The sequence below is a fragment of the Pyrus communis genome, chromosome 7, assembly GCF_041283825.1.
Source record: "Pyrus communis isolate YQ-2024b chromosome 7, ASM4128382v1, whole genome shotgun sequence".
NCBI lineage: Eukaryota > Viridiplantae > Streptophyta > Magnoliopsida > Rosales > Rosaceae > Pyrus > Pyrus communis.
This window is the reverse complement of record NC_142571.1, coordinates 1091122-1111780: the sequence shown is the minus strand read 5'-3', so window position 1 is coordinate 1111780 and position 20659 is coordinate 1091122. Positions and strand designations below refer to the sequence as shown.

Genomic DNA, 20659 nt, shown 5'->3' with positions numbered 1-20659 from the left:
ACTAGATATTATTCACCCTCACATTTATAAATTTGATAAAACTAGCCATATTCGAATTTATCATGTTGAAAATTAAGATTTCTTGAGTACATGAAAATCCATGTACGTGGTTCACTAACCAAAGTAATTCGTAGTTGTCATACCCCGGACGGATCGGTGAAAAACTCGAATCCGAATTGAGGGTTAAAATTTAATAAATAATTGAAAACTAAATAAAATAAAATATTGTAATATTCCACATTGTCTAGGAGAGTGATCCTTATATGTATATTTTCATCCCAACTTAGCACGAGGCCTTTTGAGAGCTCACTGGCTTTGAAGTTCATCGGAACTCCGAAGTTAAGCGAGTAGCACACGAGAGCAATCCTACGATGGGTGACCCACTAGGAAGTTCTCGTGTGTTTTCCCATAAACAAAACCGTGAGGGCGTGGTTGGGGCCAAAGTGGACAATATTGTGCTACAGTGGTGGAGCGGGCCCGGGATGTGGTGGGGGCCCGGGCCGGGATGTGACAATTTGGTATCAGAGCCAATCCCTAGCCTGTAAGCCTTATATGTATATTCTCATCTCTACCTAGCACAAGGCCTTTTGGGAGCTCACTGACTTCGAGGTTCATCGAAACTCCGAAGTTAAGCGAGTTCGCGATAGAGCAATCCCAAGATGGGTGATCTATTGGGAAGTTCTCATGTGAGTTCCCAAAAACAAAACCGTGAGGACGTGGTCGGGGCCCAAAAATGACAATATCGTAGTACAGTAGAGTCTAGCCCAAGATGTGGTGGGAGCCCAGACCAGGATATGACAATATAATTACAATAAAAAAATTTCTTATAAAAAATAATAGTCTTTACAAGCATACAAGAAATAATAAAATTCCAAGCCTCCTATATAATTCGACCTCATTATGTTTTCCCTATTTGATTGCCTAGTTATAAACCCACACAATTTGGTTAGGATGAGCTTTCACGCCCCAATTCGTGAATAAGTCTAAACCCGGAATTAAGCCATGATTCACACTGTAATTACAATAGCTAGTGTAATAAAATTAAAATGTGAGATGCAAGTTGGAGCGCTATTTCCAATTTCCACTCTAAAATTTGTGAATTCGAACCCGAAAATTCTAAATACGAATATTTTTGAAAAATTGAAATGCATTTAGAGATTTCAAAAATTTTGAATTTCTAACCTAATTTTTTCAAATTGTCCCGAACTTATTTCAATCAAAACTTTCGAAATATTCCGTCTTTTATAGTTATTTACTCAAATTACACATTTTGCATATTGTTTTTATATTAAACAATATAAACAACATTACTTAAGTTCATAACTTAAGTTGTTCAGCTAACTTTCCACCATAAGAAACCACCAACACTACCATTAATTACATACCTGAACTTGTTAGAGATAAATACAAAGATGAGAGATTTTTTAGTAACCAGAAACATGGTTTGATTTATCAATTATCATAATATAAGTGATTAGATACTTGAAAATAAAATTCAACTACTTATATTTGTACACTTGAGGTACTACACTATGTTCCCGACACATTTAGTCATGTTCATGGCACATTTAGTGTACCTCATTTGGAACTCCACAAACCATGTCTTGGTCATGTTCATAGAATTGTGTTGAATGGTTTAAAGAGATGCACATGTAACAAAAACTTCAAAACCCGTTCAATGTAAAATGCCAAAATATTCTTATATATATATATCAAAATAAAAATTTAGAAACTTAAAAATAGCGGAGTGGGACAACTAACAGACACATGCAACAAAACAAAATCATCAACTCTAAAACATTAGGGCTTTTCGTATCCTATTTGAAATTTTTTATAATTTCTCAAAACATTTCTTAAGAATTTTTCTTGAAAACAATTTTTTTGAAGACTCAAAAACTTGTTTGGTATTCGATTTAAAATTTTTAAATCTTACAACTTAAATTGGACAAAAAGATCCAAAAAGAGGGGTTTTAGAGAGAAAGAGGAGTGAGGAGGAAAGAAAGTAAGAGATAATTGGAGGAAAGAGAAAGAAGTGAGTGGATCGGAGGAGATAGAGAGGAAGAGGAGTGAGAGGAAAAAACCGAGAGAATGAAGAGAGCGGATTGGAGAATGGACAAAAAAGGTAAAATAAAAAATAAAAAAATAAAAAAATAAAGGAGAAGGGGGAGAGAAAAAGAAGAAAAGAGATAGATAGATTTGGAGTGAGAGGGGGAGGAGGGGGAAAAAGAAAGGAGTGAGTTTAAGTTTAAAAACTCTAAAAACTCACTTTTTGTGTTTTTAGATAATAAACTATATTTTTGAGTTAGACTTGAGTTCAGTTTTTGAAAATAGTTATACCAAATAAGTTTTTAAGGTCTAAAACTTGAAAATTGTTTTTTAGTTTAAAAAGTTGAATTCAAGTAAAGTATCAAATAGGTTCTTAGATATATCCACTAACTCACAATTCAATTCACCTACCTTTTCCTATGATTTCTAGCATTTTAACAGGAGGGTTTATAGAGTTTTGGCTCGGGTGTTCACACCACCACCCTTGTTGACCCTTGTTGTTCCTTCCCGATGTTCGCCTTGGTTGGCGATGTCGGATCTCTCTTCCGGTTGGATTCCCTTGTTTCTTGTTGGCATTCATTTTGGTGGTCCATGGAGGATGGAGCAGCATATTTCTTCTGTAAATGAGAATATGGATGGTTTGATGTCTTGTGGCGGAGGCACTATAAGCTTAGGATAGGCATGGTATTGGTACAATTACCATACCAAAACCCATGTACCAATTACCATACCAAACTTTTGGTATGACAAAATCTATTATCATTACCATGCCAAACTTTCGGTATACCAAATTTCGACATACCAAATAGTTCAGTTGGCATGGTATGGTAATGGTAATTACCACTTTCTTTTGGGTCAAATTATTATTTTTTTTTTTTCTCCAACCCAATTCAAAGGGCCAAACATGTTTTGGCCACTCTCTTAGGCTTTCTAAAACTTTTTTATTTAATTATGAGAATTTTATAGAGAATCATTTAAGAAAAAAGAAGTAAATAGATGGAAGAATTGCTGAAAGAACCAAACATCTCTAACAAAAATAATACAAAGATTCCTAAATTCCATCTCTACATTCTTTAAAATTGTACAAAAATTAACTTGATAGACGAAGTCAGGGAGGAAGACATCCCAATTTGATGAAGGAGAAGATGAGATGGATTGCGAAGAGAGAGAGAGGGTCACCGAAACAAGAGCAACATAAATGAAGCCGATGGCTAGATGAGTAAAAAGATGAAGAGTAGCAACACAAGAAGGCTTAGGTTTTTTTTATTGGGAAAGTAGAGGTTAGAGGATGAGATGATTGGATAAATGACTATGAAAAAAATATAAAGTGCATATATAATGATAATAATACCTAATTATATATAAAAATGAATAAATAAATTATATAATATTAATAGTAGTGGTACGGTACGGTATACCACTGGTAATGGTTTGGAATACCATTACCGTACCAAAAATGTATGGTATGGTATAAATACCATACCATTACTAATGGTACAACTTTTTTGGCACTATTTTGGTATTGTAATTTGGCAAAAAATTACACCCCTAGGCATATAGGCCTACCCTCACTTTTTCATCCTTTCTAAATAATTTGTAATATGTTTCTTTCTTTTTTTGGTAAATTTAGTATTATCTTTCTTTTAGTCTATAAAAAATTCTTAAATTCTATTTCACCAATAATTAAAATAAAAGGTCTCTTATTATTTTCAATTCCAACACCACTCATCTTAAAACTAAATTTAACATCTCATTTTATAAAAAAATCAACTCTTAAAATCAAAATGTAAAGTCTGATTTAGTTTTATCAAAAAATATTTTTTCACATTGTCCAACACGAAGAATAATAAACTTTGAGTTTTCCTCCTCTCCTTCGTGAAATTTCATATATTTGTCCTCCAATTCCAACCCATAACAATATTAATGTTTATAAATCTCTATGTTCCCTTAAACTTTTTGCTAAATTTATAAAATTTCATATATTTTGTTCTTTAAATTCTCAATCCATTTTTCTCTTTTTTTTGTTTGAAAATTCTCAATCCATCCTATTTTTCATTAACTTGATATTGGAAGATTTATTTCTCTTAATCCTCCCTAATTTTTTATTAATTACTCTCTATATTGACTTGATATTAGAAGATTAATTTCAACATGAAAAAAACATTTAGCGCCTAAAAAATTTTAATTAGCTAACAATTCAAGCATGTATTCTGCTCTCTTATCAATATCATCTCTTTGTTTTTTTTTTTTTTTTGGACATTTATGTGAAACCTCTCCTCGCATAAAATTCTAGCTCTGCCATTGTGTGCCCTGCTCTGGGAAGTATCGGCAGTGGGGAATTCAGCTCCAGTTGTTGTGGGTGCTTAGAGTTTTTCCTATTTTTATGGTTTGCAAGTGATGGGCTCCAAGTAGACTTTGGGCTTTATTGTGTGTTTTTGGGTCCATGTTTCTTTGTATTTAATGTATTTTTGAGCTTTTTGATTGTGATGTATTGTTGTTGGTAATCAAATTACCTCTTGACAAAAAAAAAAAAAAAAAATGATATATACAATATGAGATATTTAATCGAACTTTGTTTTATGAAATATGGTCAGAATATTAGATACTATGCAATCTTATATTGGTCGTTTTCACTTTTATTTAATAGAGCGAAATATTTACGAAAAATGGTCAATTTTTTTTAATATTAAAATATTATAAATAGTGCTAAGGAGACTAAATATGTAAACTAATTTTGCAATCTATATTATGTATCACCAATAAGAAATAAATACATTACTCAATAATTAAGAAATAATCTAAGCATCAATCTTTATGTTATTTGATTTACACAATTTAGTTTACCCATGTAATTCTCCTAGGACTAACCAAACACTATATATAATAACATATTTTACAAAAGACGACTATGAGTTATTTTATTGTGTTAATAATAGTTTCTCAAGATATTATTTTTTAGGTAATACAGAATAAACGACTATTTGTTTCCATTTTTGTCGTCCACGAATTAGAATAAACGACGGCTGGCAACTATATGTCTAAGATAAACCTTCTTTCTGAGCTTACACACATAGAGAGAGAGAGAGAGACAGACAGACAGACAGATTTAAAGAGAGAAGATGAGGAAGTTGGTGTGCGTAACAGGAGCCTCCGGTTACATAGCATCATGGCTGGTGAAGCTCTTACTGCAACGAGGTTATATTGTCAAAGCCACTGTTCGTGAACCAAGTCAGTATATATATCTCCCCCCCTACCATTTTCTTAGTCTCTTGTTTAATAATCTTGCTCATCTTATATATACATATAGAAAACAGTTGTTTCAATACCTATGACAATATTTGGTAACGAAAAATGGAACTAGATCCTCTCCTGAGCTCAGGATGAGGATCCTCATGAGCAGCCTAACCGGGCCGTTTAAATTTGATCCAACAGCTCTAATTATTAACTTTTAGAGGGACTTCTTATTTGAAGTTGTTGGATCAAATTTCAACAGCCCTAATGGGCTGCTCAAGAGGATCCCCATCCTGAGCTCAGGAAAGGATCCAGTTCCACGAAAAACTACTAGTCTCTATGTCTATGCAGTATAAAAGCACATTTTAACTTTTGAAAAGCACTTTTCAGTTATTTCTCTTCGAAAGACTTCTTTTGAATGCTTTTCGAAGGAAAATTCAAATTTTTGTAAACAAAATTTCGATGTAACTTTTAACACAAGCGATTAACGCGGTAAAATAAATGTTTGTTTTATTTTTTTTGGTAAACAAATCAATGTTTGTTGCAAGTTACAACAATGAACACTTATGCTCATTTTACTCTGGACTTGAAGATGAATCGTAGACTTGTAGTTTCAACTGAAAATCGATCCGCATTTTTTTGAGTTTTGGATATAACAAATATAAGATAAGAAATTTCAAATTCTGAAGAGCATAATTAGATATGGATTGAATTTTGCAGTGAGCCAACTAGCCAAGTGGGCAATATAGTCAAGGAAAATGACTTCCACACACTTCGGGTTCTTGTCTTTTTCTAATAATATTTTTTATTTATTTTTAGTTTTTAGATTGAATATATCGAAACAAAATTCAGGACAAAATTAAACATGAATATGCAAAATATGAAAAAATATGTGCAGAAATCATTTCCGTCGTGTAAAGGCAGAAGATGTAGCAAGGGAAGAGGTAGAAATTGTGCTATATATGGGTAGAACACAAAACACTTTCTTTTCGTTCTTTTTTTTTTTTTTTTTCTCAATCACAAAATACTTTTATTACAAGGATATTAATTACAAGTTCTTTGAGTATTTTTTTCGGATAGAGTATTTTAGTGCTGAATGGCAATTGGGATTATTTCAAGGACATATTATGAATGTTTTGTGTATGCATGCAGATGATTCAAAGAAAACAGAACATCTGCTCTCACTTGATGGAGCAAAAGAAAGGCTTCAGTTGTTCAAAGCAAATTTATTAGAAGAAGGATCTTTCGACTCTGCAGTCGATGGATGTGAAGGTGTTTTTCATACAGCATCACCTGTACAACTTTCAGCCACTGATCCGCAGGTACTTCATCCTTTTACTTACATATATAGTTGAACTTTGATCAGATTGGAAACCCTATCAAATTACGAGGACTAAGTGTGCTTTTGCCGTGAAATTCTTGTTAAGTTTCTAGGTTACCCAATGGTACGGACTCTTTCTCTCTTTTCAGTATACATATTCTTTATGTAAATACTGAATGATTCTTTCGTTCTGCGTCTCAGACAGAACTAATTAACCCTGCAGTGAAGGGAACACTCAATGTTCTAAAATCGTGCGTAAAATTTCCTACTGTCAAGAGAGTGATTTTAACATCTTCCATGGCGGCAGTCGGGGTGAATGGAAGACTTTTGAACCCTGATGTGGTAATTGACGAAACATGGTATTCGGATCCAGCAATTTGTGAGCAGTTGAAGGTACGTTTTGTGTGTTCCCATACATACGTATTATTTTCTTCCAACTTTTCACCTTTTATTCTTTAATGAATTTGTGAAATTTCCATGTCTAATTATGTGCAGGAATGGTATTTTCTTTCAAAAACTTTAGCTGAGGAGGCTGCTTGGAAATTTTCAACAGAAAATGGGATTGACTTGGTTACAATCAATCCATCATATGTGATTGGTCCGCTCCTACAGCCAACTCTTAATCTCTCTGTGGAGATGATTCTGAATCTCAAAAATGGTACACTTCCACAACCGGATTATTTCTCTCTTTCTTGATTAGGGCAGAACATGATTGTTTGTAGATGCTCGCAGGCCGTTTTGTAGCAAATTAGATGATTCATGTGATGCAAGTTTCAAGTATTTCTTGCGATTCAAGTTTTAAATGTTTCGTTTCTACGCAGATATCCCAAGTATAATCAGTTCAAATTATCCATCTAGTGATGTCAGAGATGTTGCCTTTGCTCATGTTCAAGCATTTGAAGTCCCTTCGGCTAGTGGCAGATATTGTTTGGTTGGCCATGTTACACCCACGTCCAAGGCTCTGAGTATTTTACATGAACTCCATCCCACTTTTTTCCCACCTGAAAAGTAAGTTTTCATTTTCAAAATCCCACAAATTTGTATTTTGTTTCTTCAAGTTTATGTGAATCGATCTTCAAAAGATTGCTGTCGATCAAATTCCCAGTTTTCATATTCATTAAGTACGCCATTGATCAAAGCTCGCCGAATGAGATAAATTTTTAAGGAATATCTGTTTCTTGCATTGTTTGGCAGATGTGATGATGACAAACCTTGTGAACCAGGCTATCAAATATCAAAGGAAAAAGCAAAAAGTTTGGGAGTTGATTTTCTTCCATTGGAAGTAAGTCTTAGGGACACTATTGAAAGCCTCAAAGAGAAGGGCTTCCTCAAGCTTTGAATTCAAGTGTTTGTTTCTGCACAATCTCTCAAGAGACGGTGAACATTACATTATTCATGTTCAGATTTTCTAAATTTATCCGCAATGGCGCACAAATGTTCAGAAGTTGCTATCAACTCTTGATGGCTGAATTTAAGAAAGGTTGTTTGAATATGTTTTTTCTTTCTTTATACATGTGATATTGGGGAAAGGAAGAATCGAACTCGGGAGTCAGGACCTTCCAAGGATGAAAACTCTGGATCAGAGCAACATATCCCTTGTTTGAAGATGAAGTTTACCAATTGAGCAACGTACCCTTTGGTTTTATAATAAAAATTATTAGAAATTTTCAATATTTTTTCGGTTTTATTTCAATAATATATTGCATATGCATAATTAGGATTTAGATTCAGACGGCCGATTCAGAATTTGAACTTTGGAGATCCTAATGTTGGAGGTCCAAGTTTTTTAGATAGAAACATAGTGCAAAGTGCGCAAACAAATTTCAGTTTATTAAGGGTGCACTTAGTGGGCTTGTTATCGCCAATCGAACCATATTATGCATATGTCAACAATATCAACATTTGCCGAAGCAATCTCATGAGTGCTATCAAGGGCATTTATTGAATGTTGTCGACACAAACTGCCGAGTGCTGCCGTGAATATGCCTTTACATCACACTTGGTAAAAAAGAAACATGTACCAAATATTTGCAGGATCTCCATTGGACCTTCACATGCTTCTTTCCCAGCCTTGAGTGGTCCTAGGACCACCTTCGTCCCAATGTACATCCACCATGAAAAGAATGCACATGCAGTCTGTGTTTACGAATCAATCATTTAATTTATGGATGTCAAACCAATTGAGTACAAAGAAGAGAAGAAAGTTACAAGATCACAAACCAACATATGAATCATAAAATAGCAAATTTTTTTATTAATTCTTAACGGTGTTCCTAGTTTACACTATACATCTTTAAGATCTCCATAAACCTCAAAAGTCTCGCCTTTATATATTAGGAAAAAATATCTACCTGGAACTACCAATAATCTCCGCATGAACAAACCCCGTCACGGAAATGGTGAAACCGATTCACATCTCGAACCAGAATCTCTCTATTGGCGAATTTGGAAATGAACTTTGTAACGGGGTGACAATCTTCACATAACTTTGAGTTCTTGGAAATCCTAATAACCCTCTTTCGGAATTTATGAGTCCAAATGCAATTGCTAATTTTTCACTATGGCCTAATACTGTTCGTTCCTTCTCTTCCTCATGGAGACCATACAGGACAACTTTAGTTTGCGGCTTATATCTTCCTTAACGGTCTTTCATCTCTGCTGACAATTCAGCCAACAATGCATGGAGCTGCTCCATCTGTGGGTTAAACTCGTAAATGGAAATGAATGAGTATATCTTCCTTTTAACTTCAATCCAAATCCGACCTGGGACCTTTCGGAGTTCTCAAGCTTCTAAATGCTTCTTCACTCTTTTTACTCCGTCCCACAACTTGGCTTCAGCATAAATATCAGCTAGAAGTACGTAGTTTCCAGCATTCCTAGGCTCAAGCTCAAATAGCCTTCTACTTGCTCTCTCACTAGCTCAACGTTACAATGTATTCTACATGATCCAAGAAGAGCGCCCCAAACTTTAGCTCCTGGCTCAATCCGCATATTATCTATGACTTTGGCTGCTTCATCAAACCGATTGGCATGACCAGGAAGATCCACCATACAAGCGTAGTGCTCAACACTGGGATATAATCCATGTTCTTTAACCATAGAATCAAACAATATTTTCCCCTCTTCAACAAGACCTGCATGACTACAAGCCCCCAAGACACTAACAAATGAAATGTCACTCGGTGAAACTCCATGATTGATCATGTCTTGAAAAATTTGTATTGCCTTTTTTCCATATCCATGAATGCCATAACTTGAGATCAAGGAATCCATGAAACAACATCCTTCTTATTCACCATACTGAAAACCTGTTCCCCCAAGTCAAGCTTCCCCATCTCGCATACATTGTTACAAGATAGCCCACAAATAACAATTCAATCAGTACCCAATTCAAAAAATTATCAGTGGAATGAAGCAGTGGCCTGGTAACAGGTAACGGGGATTTCGACAGTGGTGTGAGCCGGAGCATTGTGGACGACGATGAGGGCGTCAGCTGCATTCAGTGTCCATGGGCCGGAGAGATTACCAACCTCCTTCTTCCCCGTAGGAACCCTGGAAGTGGAGATTCCGTAGCCAGCAATTGCTCTGGAAAACCCCAGACGCAGAGCTTGTAATTGTCCTTGGGATTAACGGCCCAGCAAAGACTACAGCGGGATGGAAAGCCGAGCAGGCGTGAGCCAGAAGCCTTGACCCTTTCCCTTTCCCTTTATTGGTGAAGAAGCAGCAGCATTGGAATTGGGGATTTCAGAGACTACACTCAAATGGCTAGGGATCCTGCGAAGCACTTGCGACTACGTGGACTTTGGCAGTCCCAAGCTGGCTGCCCAGGCTACATCTCCCACCCAATCACCGTGCATTTGAAGGTTTTCAGACTTTCTTGCTGACCTACACAAAAGGTGAAGTTGGATTCAGCTGGTTCTTTGCTTATACTGCTGTCCAGACCTCCAATCTGAAGGTTAAGTTGTCAAATACCATATACTAACTCACTCTCTAATATTCTGGCAATATCACAATCACACTTTTATCTCCATCAGTCTCCGCCGCACGATCTGACCTGGAGGTTTAGACCGTGACCAATGAACGGGCCACAATAAAGTCCACGAAGATGTTTGATATTGCATGAGTAGTAGAATGCTCAGTAGACTGTAGTTGTGATATATGGATGAGGATACTATCATGACCGTTCATCGTATATCGTGCGATTAGTTTTCATTAGGTATTATTTATGTTTAATTTTAAATAAATAAATTCAAAATAATATTTAACCGCACAATGTATGATAAACGGTTAAGATGTGAAAATTCTCTAAATCCCCACAACTTGAATCCAGATGAGATCCAAATCCGTGATATGTCATATGACATGGTTTTTACAAGCTGATCACTTAGGTAGGAAAATATTGGCCAAGTGGAAGCTGATGTTGCATTGCATCAGTAGTAGATTTGGTCATGATAACATGGGCTATGAAAGCTGAAATGTCAAAGCATGGATGCCATTATCTATAACTTGCCTTCATGCACACACTCATATGCGTGAAGAATGTATTTTTTGAATCGTGGTATGCTACGCGTGACTTACACATTTTAAATGAATTTATATGCGTGAATTGACAAAAAAAAAGTTAAATATTTGAAGTAAATTAATAATATTAGATCATGCTAGAAAAAAAAACCCTCACAACCCAATCAACCAGCTGAATTCACATAATAAAATCGATCTTTCAATTTCTATCTACATTCTATTGTAGATAATATCGTTTGTTCACAAAAAAAAAAAAAAAAAAAAAAAAAAAAAAAAAAACAATCATTTGACAACTAATTTAATCACATTATTATGTGCATGCGAAATACTTTTTTTATAACCAACATTAAACGCCTATTAAGATGTTTTGAACGTGTTTAAAAATAGAGAAAATAATATTTAATGAACAACTAATTGAATCACATTATTACTAGTCTATTGTGAAGTACTAATTAAAAATAATAATTGTACAAAAAAAATTAATTATTAGAAAATATTGCTAAAATGATGAAAATACCCTGCATTATTTTTTGTTACTTTTGAAATTTTTTGTTTTAAGAACATTTTTGTTCAAAATTTTTTGATCAAGCTTCTGATCCAAAAAAAAAAAAAACTGTTAAGACTTTATATATAAAGATTGTGACAAGTCTTTATTTTTATTTTATGTATGGAATGGTGTAATCAATCAATACTTTATTAAGCCACTAGACTAAAGTAGAATGATTGAGTCATCCAGTTTACAACACTAGCAAACGGACATGGATCCGGATCCATATATTCTAATCTTAGGGATCCATTAATCTGGATCATTAAAATTTGATCCAACAGTTAAAGTTATTATAACTTTTAAAATAAGCCTAAATTTGTACTTATTAGATCAAATTTCAATAATTCGGATTGATAAATCCCTAAGATTAGAACATATGAATCTAGAGAGGATCCATGTCCCTAGCAAAAAATCAACTTTCAATTATTGAGACCAGCAGTAACATATTGACCGGTCTTCGTTTTCATTTTATACATGCAATTATAAGTGAGTGGCTAGACCAATGAATTGGCCGGTTCCAGGCCAATGAATTGGCGAGTTTTTAGGTACCATTTTAAACGTTCATAACTTTTTCGTTACTCAACCAAATTGAGTGATTAAAAAACCAAAGTTGTAGTACTCAACGGGATGAAGAGAATGGTACCTTAAAAGATGGCTAACTCATTGTGATTTAGCCGGAAAACGCCTCGAAAGAGGCGGTGCTCGTCGAAAAATTTGGAAAAGCTACTCCGAACTATTTTCTACTATTCACACGTACAACTTAAAACAAGCTTCGATCTAACTCTAAAACACATCCCAAGGGTTTTGAGAAGCTTACTAACGTTGGAAAATCACGAAACACGTCAGAGAAGATGATGAATAGTGTCGGCCGAGACGGAGAGAAGGGTTTGGGGGTTCTTTCTTCGTTTCTGAAAACACAGGGGTGATGATGGTGGTGTTTAAGTTGTTGTTGTGTTGTTGTTTGAGTGAAAACCCTCGAAGAGGGTTGGTTTTTGAGAGAGGAAGGAGAGGGCCGAGAGTGAGGGAGAGAGTTTGTGAGAGAGAGAGAGAGAGAGAGAGAGAGAGAGAAGAGTGAGCTGTGAGAGACGGGGAGAAGAGAAAGGAAAAGGGAAAGGGGAGGGTTGCCACGTGGCAGCCAAGGAGAGGAGGAGAAATCTGAAAAGGGAATTCTAATTGGGTGAGGATAGAGGACCAAACTGCTCATAAACTTGTAGGGAAATTGTGAAATTTCATAAAGTTTTGGGGGTGGGGTTTCACAAATTTGGTAATCCAACTTCTGGTTGCCTAATTGATTGATAGTCGAGTAATTAAAGTCACTATCGTAAGTAAGTTCACTGTACTTATTAGGATGAGTTATTTTGATTCAGTTCTAAAATAGTGTGAGTTATTTTATTATAGTTTCATAAATAGTAATTATTTTGTTTCCTTCTAGAAATAGTGTGGGTTATTTTGGTTTAGTTTTCAAAAATAGTGTGTAATTTTGTTGTAGTTCCATAAATAGTGTAAGTTATTTTGGTTCATTTTCAGAAATAATGTAGGTTATTTTGGTTTAATTTTGAGAAATAGTGTGTAATTTTGTTGTAGTTCCAAAAATAATGTGAGTTATATCAGTTCAGTTTTAGAAGTATGAGTTATCTTGCTGTAATTCCAAAAATAGTGTGAGTTATTTTGGTTCAGTTTTAGAAATAGTGTTGGTTATTTTGCTGTATTTTCAAAAATAGTGTTTATGTTGTTTCCTTCCAGAAATAGTGTGTATTATTTTGGTTCAGTTTCATAAATAGTATGGGTTATTTTGCTGTAGTTCCATAAATAGTGTAAGTTATTTTATTGTAGTTCCAGAAATAGTGTGGGTTATTTTGGTTCTGCTTTAGATATAGTGTGGGTCCTTTTGTTGTAGTTCTAGAAATAGTGTGAGTTATTTTGGTTCAATTTCAAAATATGTGTAGTTTTAATGTATTCCAACAAATAGTGTTGATTATTTTGGTTCAATTTCATAAATAAAGTGAGTTATTCTGCTGTAGTTTCATAAATAATGCGAGTTATTTTGGTTCAGTTATAAATATTTAATTGTGACAAATCCAACAAAGAAAACATGTCAAACCTTTTTGTTTCAATTAATAAGAGACTCCCACAATATTATCTCCCATTAATTCCAATTGTATGTTTGTGTTCTTATCAACTAAGGAAAATAATTAGGAGTCACATGCACACCATAATATTCAGAAAAACTTGGGCATATAGAATTGAACAACATTGTCCAAATCATAAACAGTGTTCGTATGGCAAGAAAATGAAGATTGATTTTATATCAGATACTTTTCCAAACAACCTGTTTCTCTTATCCAACCCCGAATTTGCTATTTTAGACCTTTTTTTTTTTTCAACCAAATGAACCTTGAGCGAATGCATGCCTTTTAGTACTGCTTTTTATTTTGTTCCCTATTAGAATTAGTGTGAGTTATTTTGTTGTAGTTCAAGCAATAGTATATGTTATTTTGCTGGTGATTTTTTTGTTCAATTTCAAAAATAATGTGGCTATTTTATTGTAATTTCATAAATAGTGTGAGTTATTTTGTTATAGTTTCAGAAATAGTGTGAATTATTTTAGTTCCATTTCAAGGATAGTATGGATGATTTTGCTGTAATTCCAGAAATAGTGTCTAATTTTGAAATTTTCGTACATGTAATTTTGAAATGATTCATCTGAATTCATGTATCCAATTAATGTCAATAAACTTGAAAGAGTGGATTTTGCACTGTTAAATGGTATCAAGGATACAAATATTTAATAGGAATCTTTAATGAAAATGACTTGGACCAAGATTATTTTAACCAAAAACCACCCTATAATCTTCTTTAATCAAGAACACTTCAAAATTAACCATAAGGACAAGGGCCCAAATTCTACACGGGCTGGATTATAGAGCCTAACAAGGACAAAAATAAGTTTCCAAACTTGCCCCAACACAGACAAAAATAAATTTTCAAAAAGGCGCTGCTGACAATTATCATCGATCCTGGTAGAAAAGATGTGGAGTTATTCTTGATGTTGAAATATCATATGTCTGTTTTAAGAACAGAAACTATGATCTGGCAGCTAGTGGTGGAGCTATAGAGGAGGGAGGGGCTGGCTGCCCATCTGCTTGCCAAAATCCAAGTCCAGGAGTGAGTCTTAAGCACCTCTGGGTCGGCCGAAAATTGGAAGCCACGGTGGCTGTCTATTTATGCTGCAGTTTGTGCCTGCACCTCCGGTCACCAGAATTCATTCCCAAAACCCGAATTTCACCACTTTGTTATGGTGCTCTGTGCTGCGTTTTGGTTCTCTGGCGGAAGAAATGGAGCATATGGTCGCGGGAAGCGAGTTTCACTCAGTTTGTGGTTTTTGATTGGCGAAGAAAACAAAGCTCTTGCTTTGAAGCAAAATTGCTTTGGACGCGTGGCTAGGGTTTTTTCTGGGACATGTGGAAAGAAATGGGAGTCCCAACAAATTAGTCCCATTAAACCTAAGAGGCAGATTGTCTGCCCTCCTAATATGGTGTCCTTCCTATGCCCTTCTGTTTGTGAAGTCACAGTTAAGTCATGTCAACATTTTATATTTCTATTGTTTTTTGTCTTATTATCTCTATAAAAAAATCAATATAAAATATTGACGTGGTTTAACCGTGAATTAACAAAATATGAGGGCATGAAGAGGGCATCATATTAAGAGGGCAGACAATCTGCCTCCTTAAACCTAACAAACAAGATAAAAGACGTGCAGAAATATCAAATGATATCTAGTTTGCTTTCCAATACAGAGTTTTAGATCTTGTGGACTTTTTCTTCTTCGGATTAATCAGACACCATTAACCATATAAATGGAAATCTTAGATGCACCACATCTGTAAGTAAAACCAAAGATTATCAAGTAGATGTTGCGGTGTCTCTTGGCCAAATCTAAAAGTGGTATGTATATTTGTGCATTGTCAACATCTTTTAAGAGGAGAGGGTGACCAATCTCTTAAGAAACGGTGAGGATAATTCATTCTTTTCTTAGACCAACCATAGGTGATAACTGACGACACATTCATGCATATGCTCCCAAAAGTTGAAGTTGTACCCGTTAGTTCACGTGTCATATTAGTGGTTCACTAAAGTCCACACTGAACTAAAAACTAATTATTTTTAGAATTGAACACTGGCTATTTTGAAACTCAACACGGAAACTATTAATATTTCTTAAACTGAACACTGATTATTTCTAGAAATGAACAACAACTATTTATTAAATTGAACACTGGTACTATCACTATTTCTTAAATTGAACATAACAATTTCTCGAATTTCACACGAGTACTATCAATATCTCAAACTGAAACTGGTACTACCACTATTTTTAAATTGAACACAGACTTTTCTAAAATTGACTATTTCTAAAACTAAACATAGGTACTAAAATATCTCTGAAACTTAACACAAGTACACTATTTTTTGAAAATGACTTTTTATGAAACTGAACATGAGTACACTATTTATGAAACAGAAAACGGGTACACTATTTATGAAACTGAAAACAAATACACTATAACTGACTATTTATGAAACTGAACACGAGTACACTATTTCTGAAACTAAACACGAGTACATTATTTATGAAACTGAAAACGGGTACGTTATTTATGAAACTGGACATGGGTACATTATGTCTGAAACTGACTTTATGAAACTGAACACGAGTACACTATTTTTGAAACTAACTATTTCGGACCTCTTAATATAAAAACATTGAATTTTTTAATAATATAAAAATGGATAAAATTTCGGATCCCTTAACAAGATTAAACTAATAGAAAATACATAAGACCTAAAGAAAAAACATGTTAGATCCACAAATAGTCATCAATTTGGTTGAAGGCTATATCTTAGCAGACTAAGTTGCAATTTTGTTTGCAACTTTGCATATATATACACTAGCATTCATGCACACACTTATGCGAGTGTAGAAGATATTTTTTGAATCACGGCATGCTATGCTTGACTTACACGTTTTATATGTATTTATATGCGTAAATTGACAAAAGAAAAGTCAAATATTTGAAGTAAATGAATAATCTTAGATCATGCTAGAAGAAACCCCTCATAAATCAATTAAGGCAGCTGAATCCACATAATAAAATCTGTCTCTATTGAATTTATATTAAGAATAAAGAAAATAATATTTAATAAACTAATTGAATCACATTATTGCTAGCCCATTGTGAGGCTAAGTCCACACCCCTCCCCCTTAGTGTAAATAATATCGTTTGTTCAACCAAAAAAAAAAAAAAAATCATTTGACAACTAATTTAATCACATTATTATTCACGTGCGAAAGACATTTTTTTTATAACCGACATTATAACCTCTTAAGATGAAAATTGCATTATTTCCAACTTGGAACCTGCCACTCTTGTTCCTTAAAGACTTAAAAAGTAAACTATATGATTTTTCCTCTATTTTAGTGCATGTGTCAATGAGTACCCCACCATTTAGACAACCCACTTTCTGATTATTACATTTTTTTTTTGTTAATTTTAAATGATTGTCTCATTCCATAACTTCAAAACTGTTCTTCAAATCAACATAACACATCAATCAGGATCCTCATATATATAAATAGTTGATTTTTCAAACTTGTTGAAATTTGATTAGTTCAACTTTATCATCTTTTGAAATTTCTATGGAAGAATAATCCTCTAGATGCCAAAAAATCTTTTGGTATAGCCAATTGATACGACAGTCTTCATTCCTAACTTATATTGTATGCGTGTTGACTGTTGGGTATCTTAGATCCATGAAGTTTCTTGATTCACCAAGCACCCACGCTCGTTCAACTACATCCCAAACTATTGTGTTTGGTTTATGATTCACTAGCCTTCATGCACATGCTTGCATTTTTTAAATCACGGTATGCTACGCGAGAGAAGAATCTAATTGGGCAGTGAGGAGAGAAACCGGGAAAAGGAATTATGGATAGTGATTTGTGGCAAGTGATTGGCTGTTTGCGTGAGGGAGAAGGAACATGGATCCCCTTTTTGTGGGATTGTTTGACCTTCAAAGTTTGTACTACCTTTAATGTACAAATCAGATTGCTTACAGTGTTTTAGACACTATAAATTCGTATGTGCGTGTACAAAAATACTCGTGGTTAACGTACCTTAATGGGGCGTAATTTTTTCGTTACAGATCTGATTCGAGTCTAACACGCGATCATAGCGACGAGTACAATTTAAGTACGAAACCAAGAATAGAAACAACAGTTGAAAACAACATCCATGTCAGATTACACTTTCCCCAAAAGGGTAAAAATGTCAAATTACACAAAAAAATAAAAAAGGAAATTACAGTAAAAATTAGGGACAGGTCATCACAAAAAGCAAGATTATGTTTAGCCTTGTCAATGGAAGTAGAATTGATTCATACGAAATACATCCATGGGTGTACAACCACAATTTTTCGAGATCAATGGACTACATAGTCTACAACTTTCTGGTCCATATACCACATCTTCTTCAACCATAGTCATAAAACAAGAACATTGAATGATTTAATGAATTCAAGTTATACTCTTACACGAACTTCAGAGCCAAGATTAACCGAAGTCCGAAGACTAGTCACACTATTTTCTCCAAATTCTATATGTTATTCCACAAATCCAAGCTTTAATTTAAATAAAAGTCAAGAAAACACCTTCTACAACCAAACATCACCAAATGGGATTGCATTTCCCAATTGACGAATTTAAAAAAAAAAAAAAAAATCACATGCGGGTAAAATTTAATTAGTCATAATGAAAGAGGGAAAATAGAAAAGGATACAAAAATTTGTGTTGCTCGAACACCTTATCTATGCAAAACAAGAATCACTCCACACAAAAAAAAAAAAAAAAAAAAAAAAAAAGAAAGGAAACATAATACAATTTAATTTGATGAGCAATTAAATTTGCTACAATTGGAGCTTGGTAATGTCGGCAAAGAAAACCATAGAAAATGGCTTCAATAAGTAGTTGGGAGAGGGTCTATGAAACGTTGCCATTGTGCAATGGCACAAACGAGGTCTGGTTTGAGGTATTTGTCGACGAATTCCTCGAGTTTTTGAATTTTGTGGTGGAAGATGTCCACGAGCCCTAGATTAGACTAGATTAAAATTCAACAGCACAACCTTCTCCAACTCTAATGTCCTCTGAATATCGACTTCCGTTGGCTTAGCAATCAATATTGATCACTCCGTATTACCTCGCCACCGAGATAGTGACGGCTCAAAATAAAGTTTGGGGATCTAATCTGTGGATTTTGCATGGTGACAGAGATGGAGCTGCGATGTGATATTAAAAAGAAAAAAATGAAAGGTTTCGAATGTTAGGAAGAAATGTGGGAAGGAGACAAAATAAATATATTAAACAGACAAAAGTTTGCAGTCATCGGTAAAATTGGAAACTCAATATTTGGGCTATTTAAATTGAACTGATTTATTGTTGGACTTTATTTTAATCATTAAATAAAGTTATTACATAACTTTTGATTAAAATTTAAAGATTTGAAATCCTCGCCATTAATTTTTCTTATAATATATAGTAACGTGTGGGCCCAGGGAGTGGGAGAGAGTACATTTTTTGAAAATCAAATCCCATAGATTAAAGTAGAATAATTATGTTTTAGTTTATTATGCCACTAAACTAAAGTAGAATAATTATGTTTTAGTTTATTATGCCACTAGACTAAAGTAGAATGATTGGGATTCAACCAAAGAAACTTCATAGCATACTAAATTTAATAATATAATTTGTGAAGATCGATGAATAAAGTAAAATTGTAAATGGGTTTAAAAAGTACGGATGAGGTTCCCCTCGGATCCTCGTTGTCTGGTTGTAATCGATATTGGACTGAGGTTTGAAATCCCCTCATTCCAACTGGACCCCAATTTATGACTTTCTTTGCCCCCATAATAAAGGGTTTTAGCCTTAAATTTCCTCATTCCTCATTGTCTGATTGTAACCGTTCAGAACTTGTGAAAATGTTGGTTATAATTTTGTTTAATTAATTGTAGAACCAAAATTTAAATTTGAGATTTCTTCAGAATGGTATATTTATATGTTTACTAAAGTGGAATGGAAGGGGGAAAAAAATGGAATTAGATTCTTTTGAAATCGATTCTGTAGTTTGATCATTTAATAACTTTTAAAGAATAAAAAAATAGGCGGAGTCTACTCAAAATCAGTAATTATACTCATGAAAATCAAGAATTCCAATACTTAAAGGGCATGAGATTTTGACTCCAAGAGAAAGTTGCGAGATGGAGAAAAGAAGTATTCGAATTGTGTGAGATTATTAGAGTTTTTCGAAATTTATCCTAAAACTTTTATTTTTAGCCTCTGTCCTCTGAGAAGGACATTAAAAATGGAGAGCCTTCAGGGTACTTGCTTCCATTTGGAAGATGGCCCTCGGGCTAATTTCATAGCATCTGATAAATAAACTAAAATTCTAGAAACCAATTTATAATAATAATAATACTACTAATATCTCATCATCCCTTCTACTTTTACTGTAGATTCTGGAAACCAATTTAAATTCATTCATTAATTCTTGGCAGCTCCTAGTGTGGATTATATTATCAACATAAATGAACATTATTATATCTCATCATCCCTTTACTTTTAGTGTACAATGTTGTTTCACTGGTAGTCTTCTAATGGTTACATAGTTTTAGCAGTATTCAAGCTTACATCAAAGCAATATTAGCCTTTCATCTTACATCTTATAAAATGAAGACACTTGACAAAAGAGCAACATTATTATTATTTAATTTTTTTTCTTTTCTCAACCGTCATTTTGAAACTAGAAATTAGAGTAGATCTATATTTTCTCATTTGAAGGAAAGCTTCAGAAGTTGGAGTAGATTAATTTTCTCAGCTGGTCAAACATAAACAACAATACAATATATAATTATTAGTTATTAATTACCCAATAAATGTGAAG

General features: G+C 34.0%; 1 protein-coding gene and 1 pseudogene across 2 annotated transcripts; one reads left to right on the top strand and one right to left on the bottom strand.

Annotated features, from left to right (window-relative positions):
- The first annotated feature begins 5105 nt into the window (after positions 1–5105).
- LOC137733322 (phenylacetaldehyde reductase-like) lies at positions 5106–8269 on the top strand. Of its 2 annotated transcripts, none has more exons than XM_068472478.2 (6): positions 5106–5274; positions 6430–6599; positions 6800–6991; positions 7094–7256; positions 7420–7606; positions 7793–8269. In XM_068472478.2, exons 1-6 carry the CDS (start codon positions 5166–5168, stop codon positions 7935–7937), a joined length of 966 nt encoding a protein of 321 aa, XP_068328579.2. In that variant the 5' UTR covers positions 5106–5165; the 3' UTR covers positions 7938–8269. The 2 variants fall into 2 exon arrangements, with proteins under 2 accessions (XP_068328579.2, XP_088553431.1); XM_088697305.1 differs by lacking the exon at positions 5106–5274 and adding an exon at positions 6167–6243.
- Positions 8270–8825: 556 nt separating this feature from the next.
- LOC148695422 (pentatricopeptide repeat-containing protein CRR2, chloroplastic pseudogene) lies at positions 8826–10071 on the bottom strand (annotated as a pseudogene).
- Between the last annotated feature and the right edge of the window lie 10588 nt (positions 10072–20659).

What these genes read in the sequence shown, in the direction of transcription:
- LOC137733322 (XM_068472478.2), top strand. Translation starts at nt 5,166, where the DNA reads ATGAGGAAGTTGGTGTGCGTAACAGGAGCCTCCGGTTACATAGCATCA. An exon ending in AGCCACTGTTCGTGAACCAA is followed by an intron (nt 5,275 to 6,429) that starts GTCAGTATATAT and finishes GTATGCATGCAG; the next exon opens with ATGATTCAAAGAAAACAGAA. An exon ending in CAATTTGTGAGCAGTTGAAG is followed by an intron (nt 6,992 to 7,093) that starts GTACGTTTTGTG and finishes AATTATGTGCAG; the next exon opens with GAATGGTATTTTCTTTCAAA.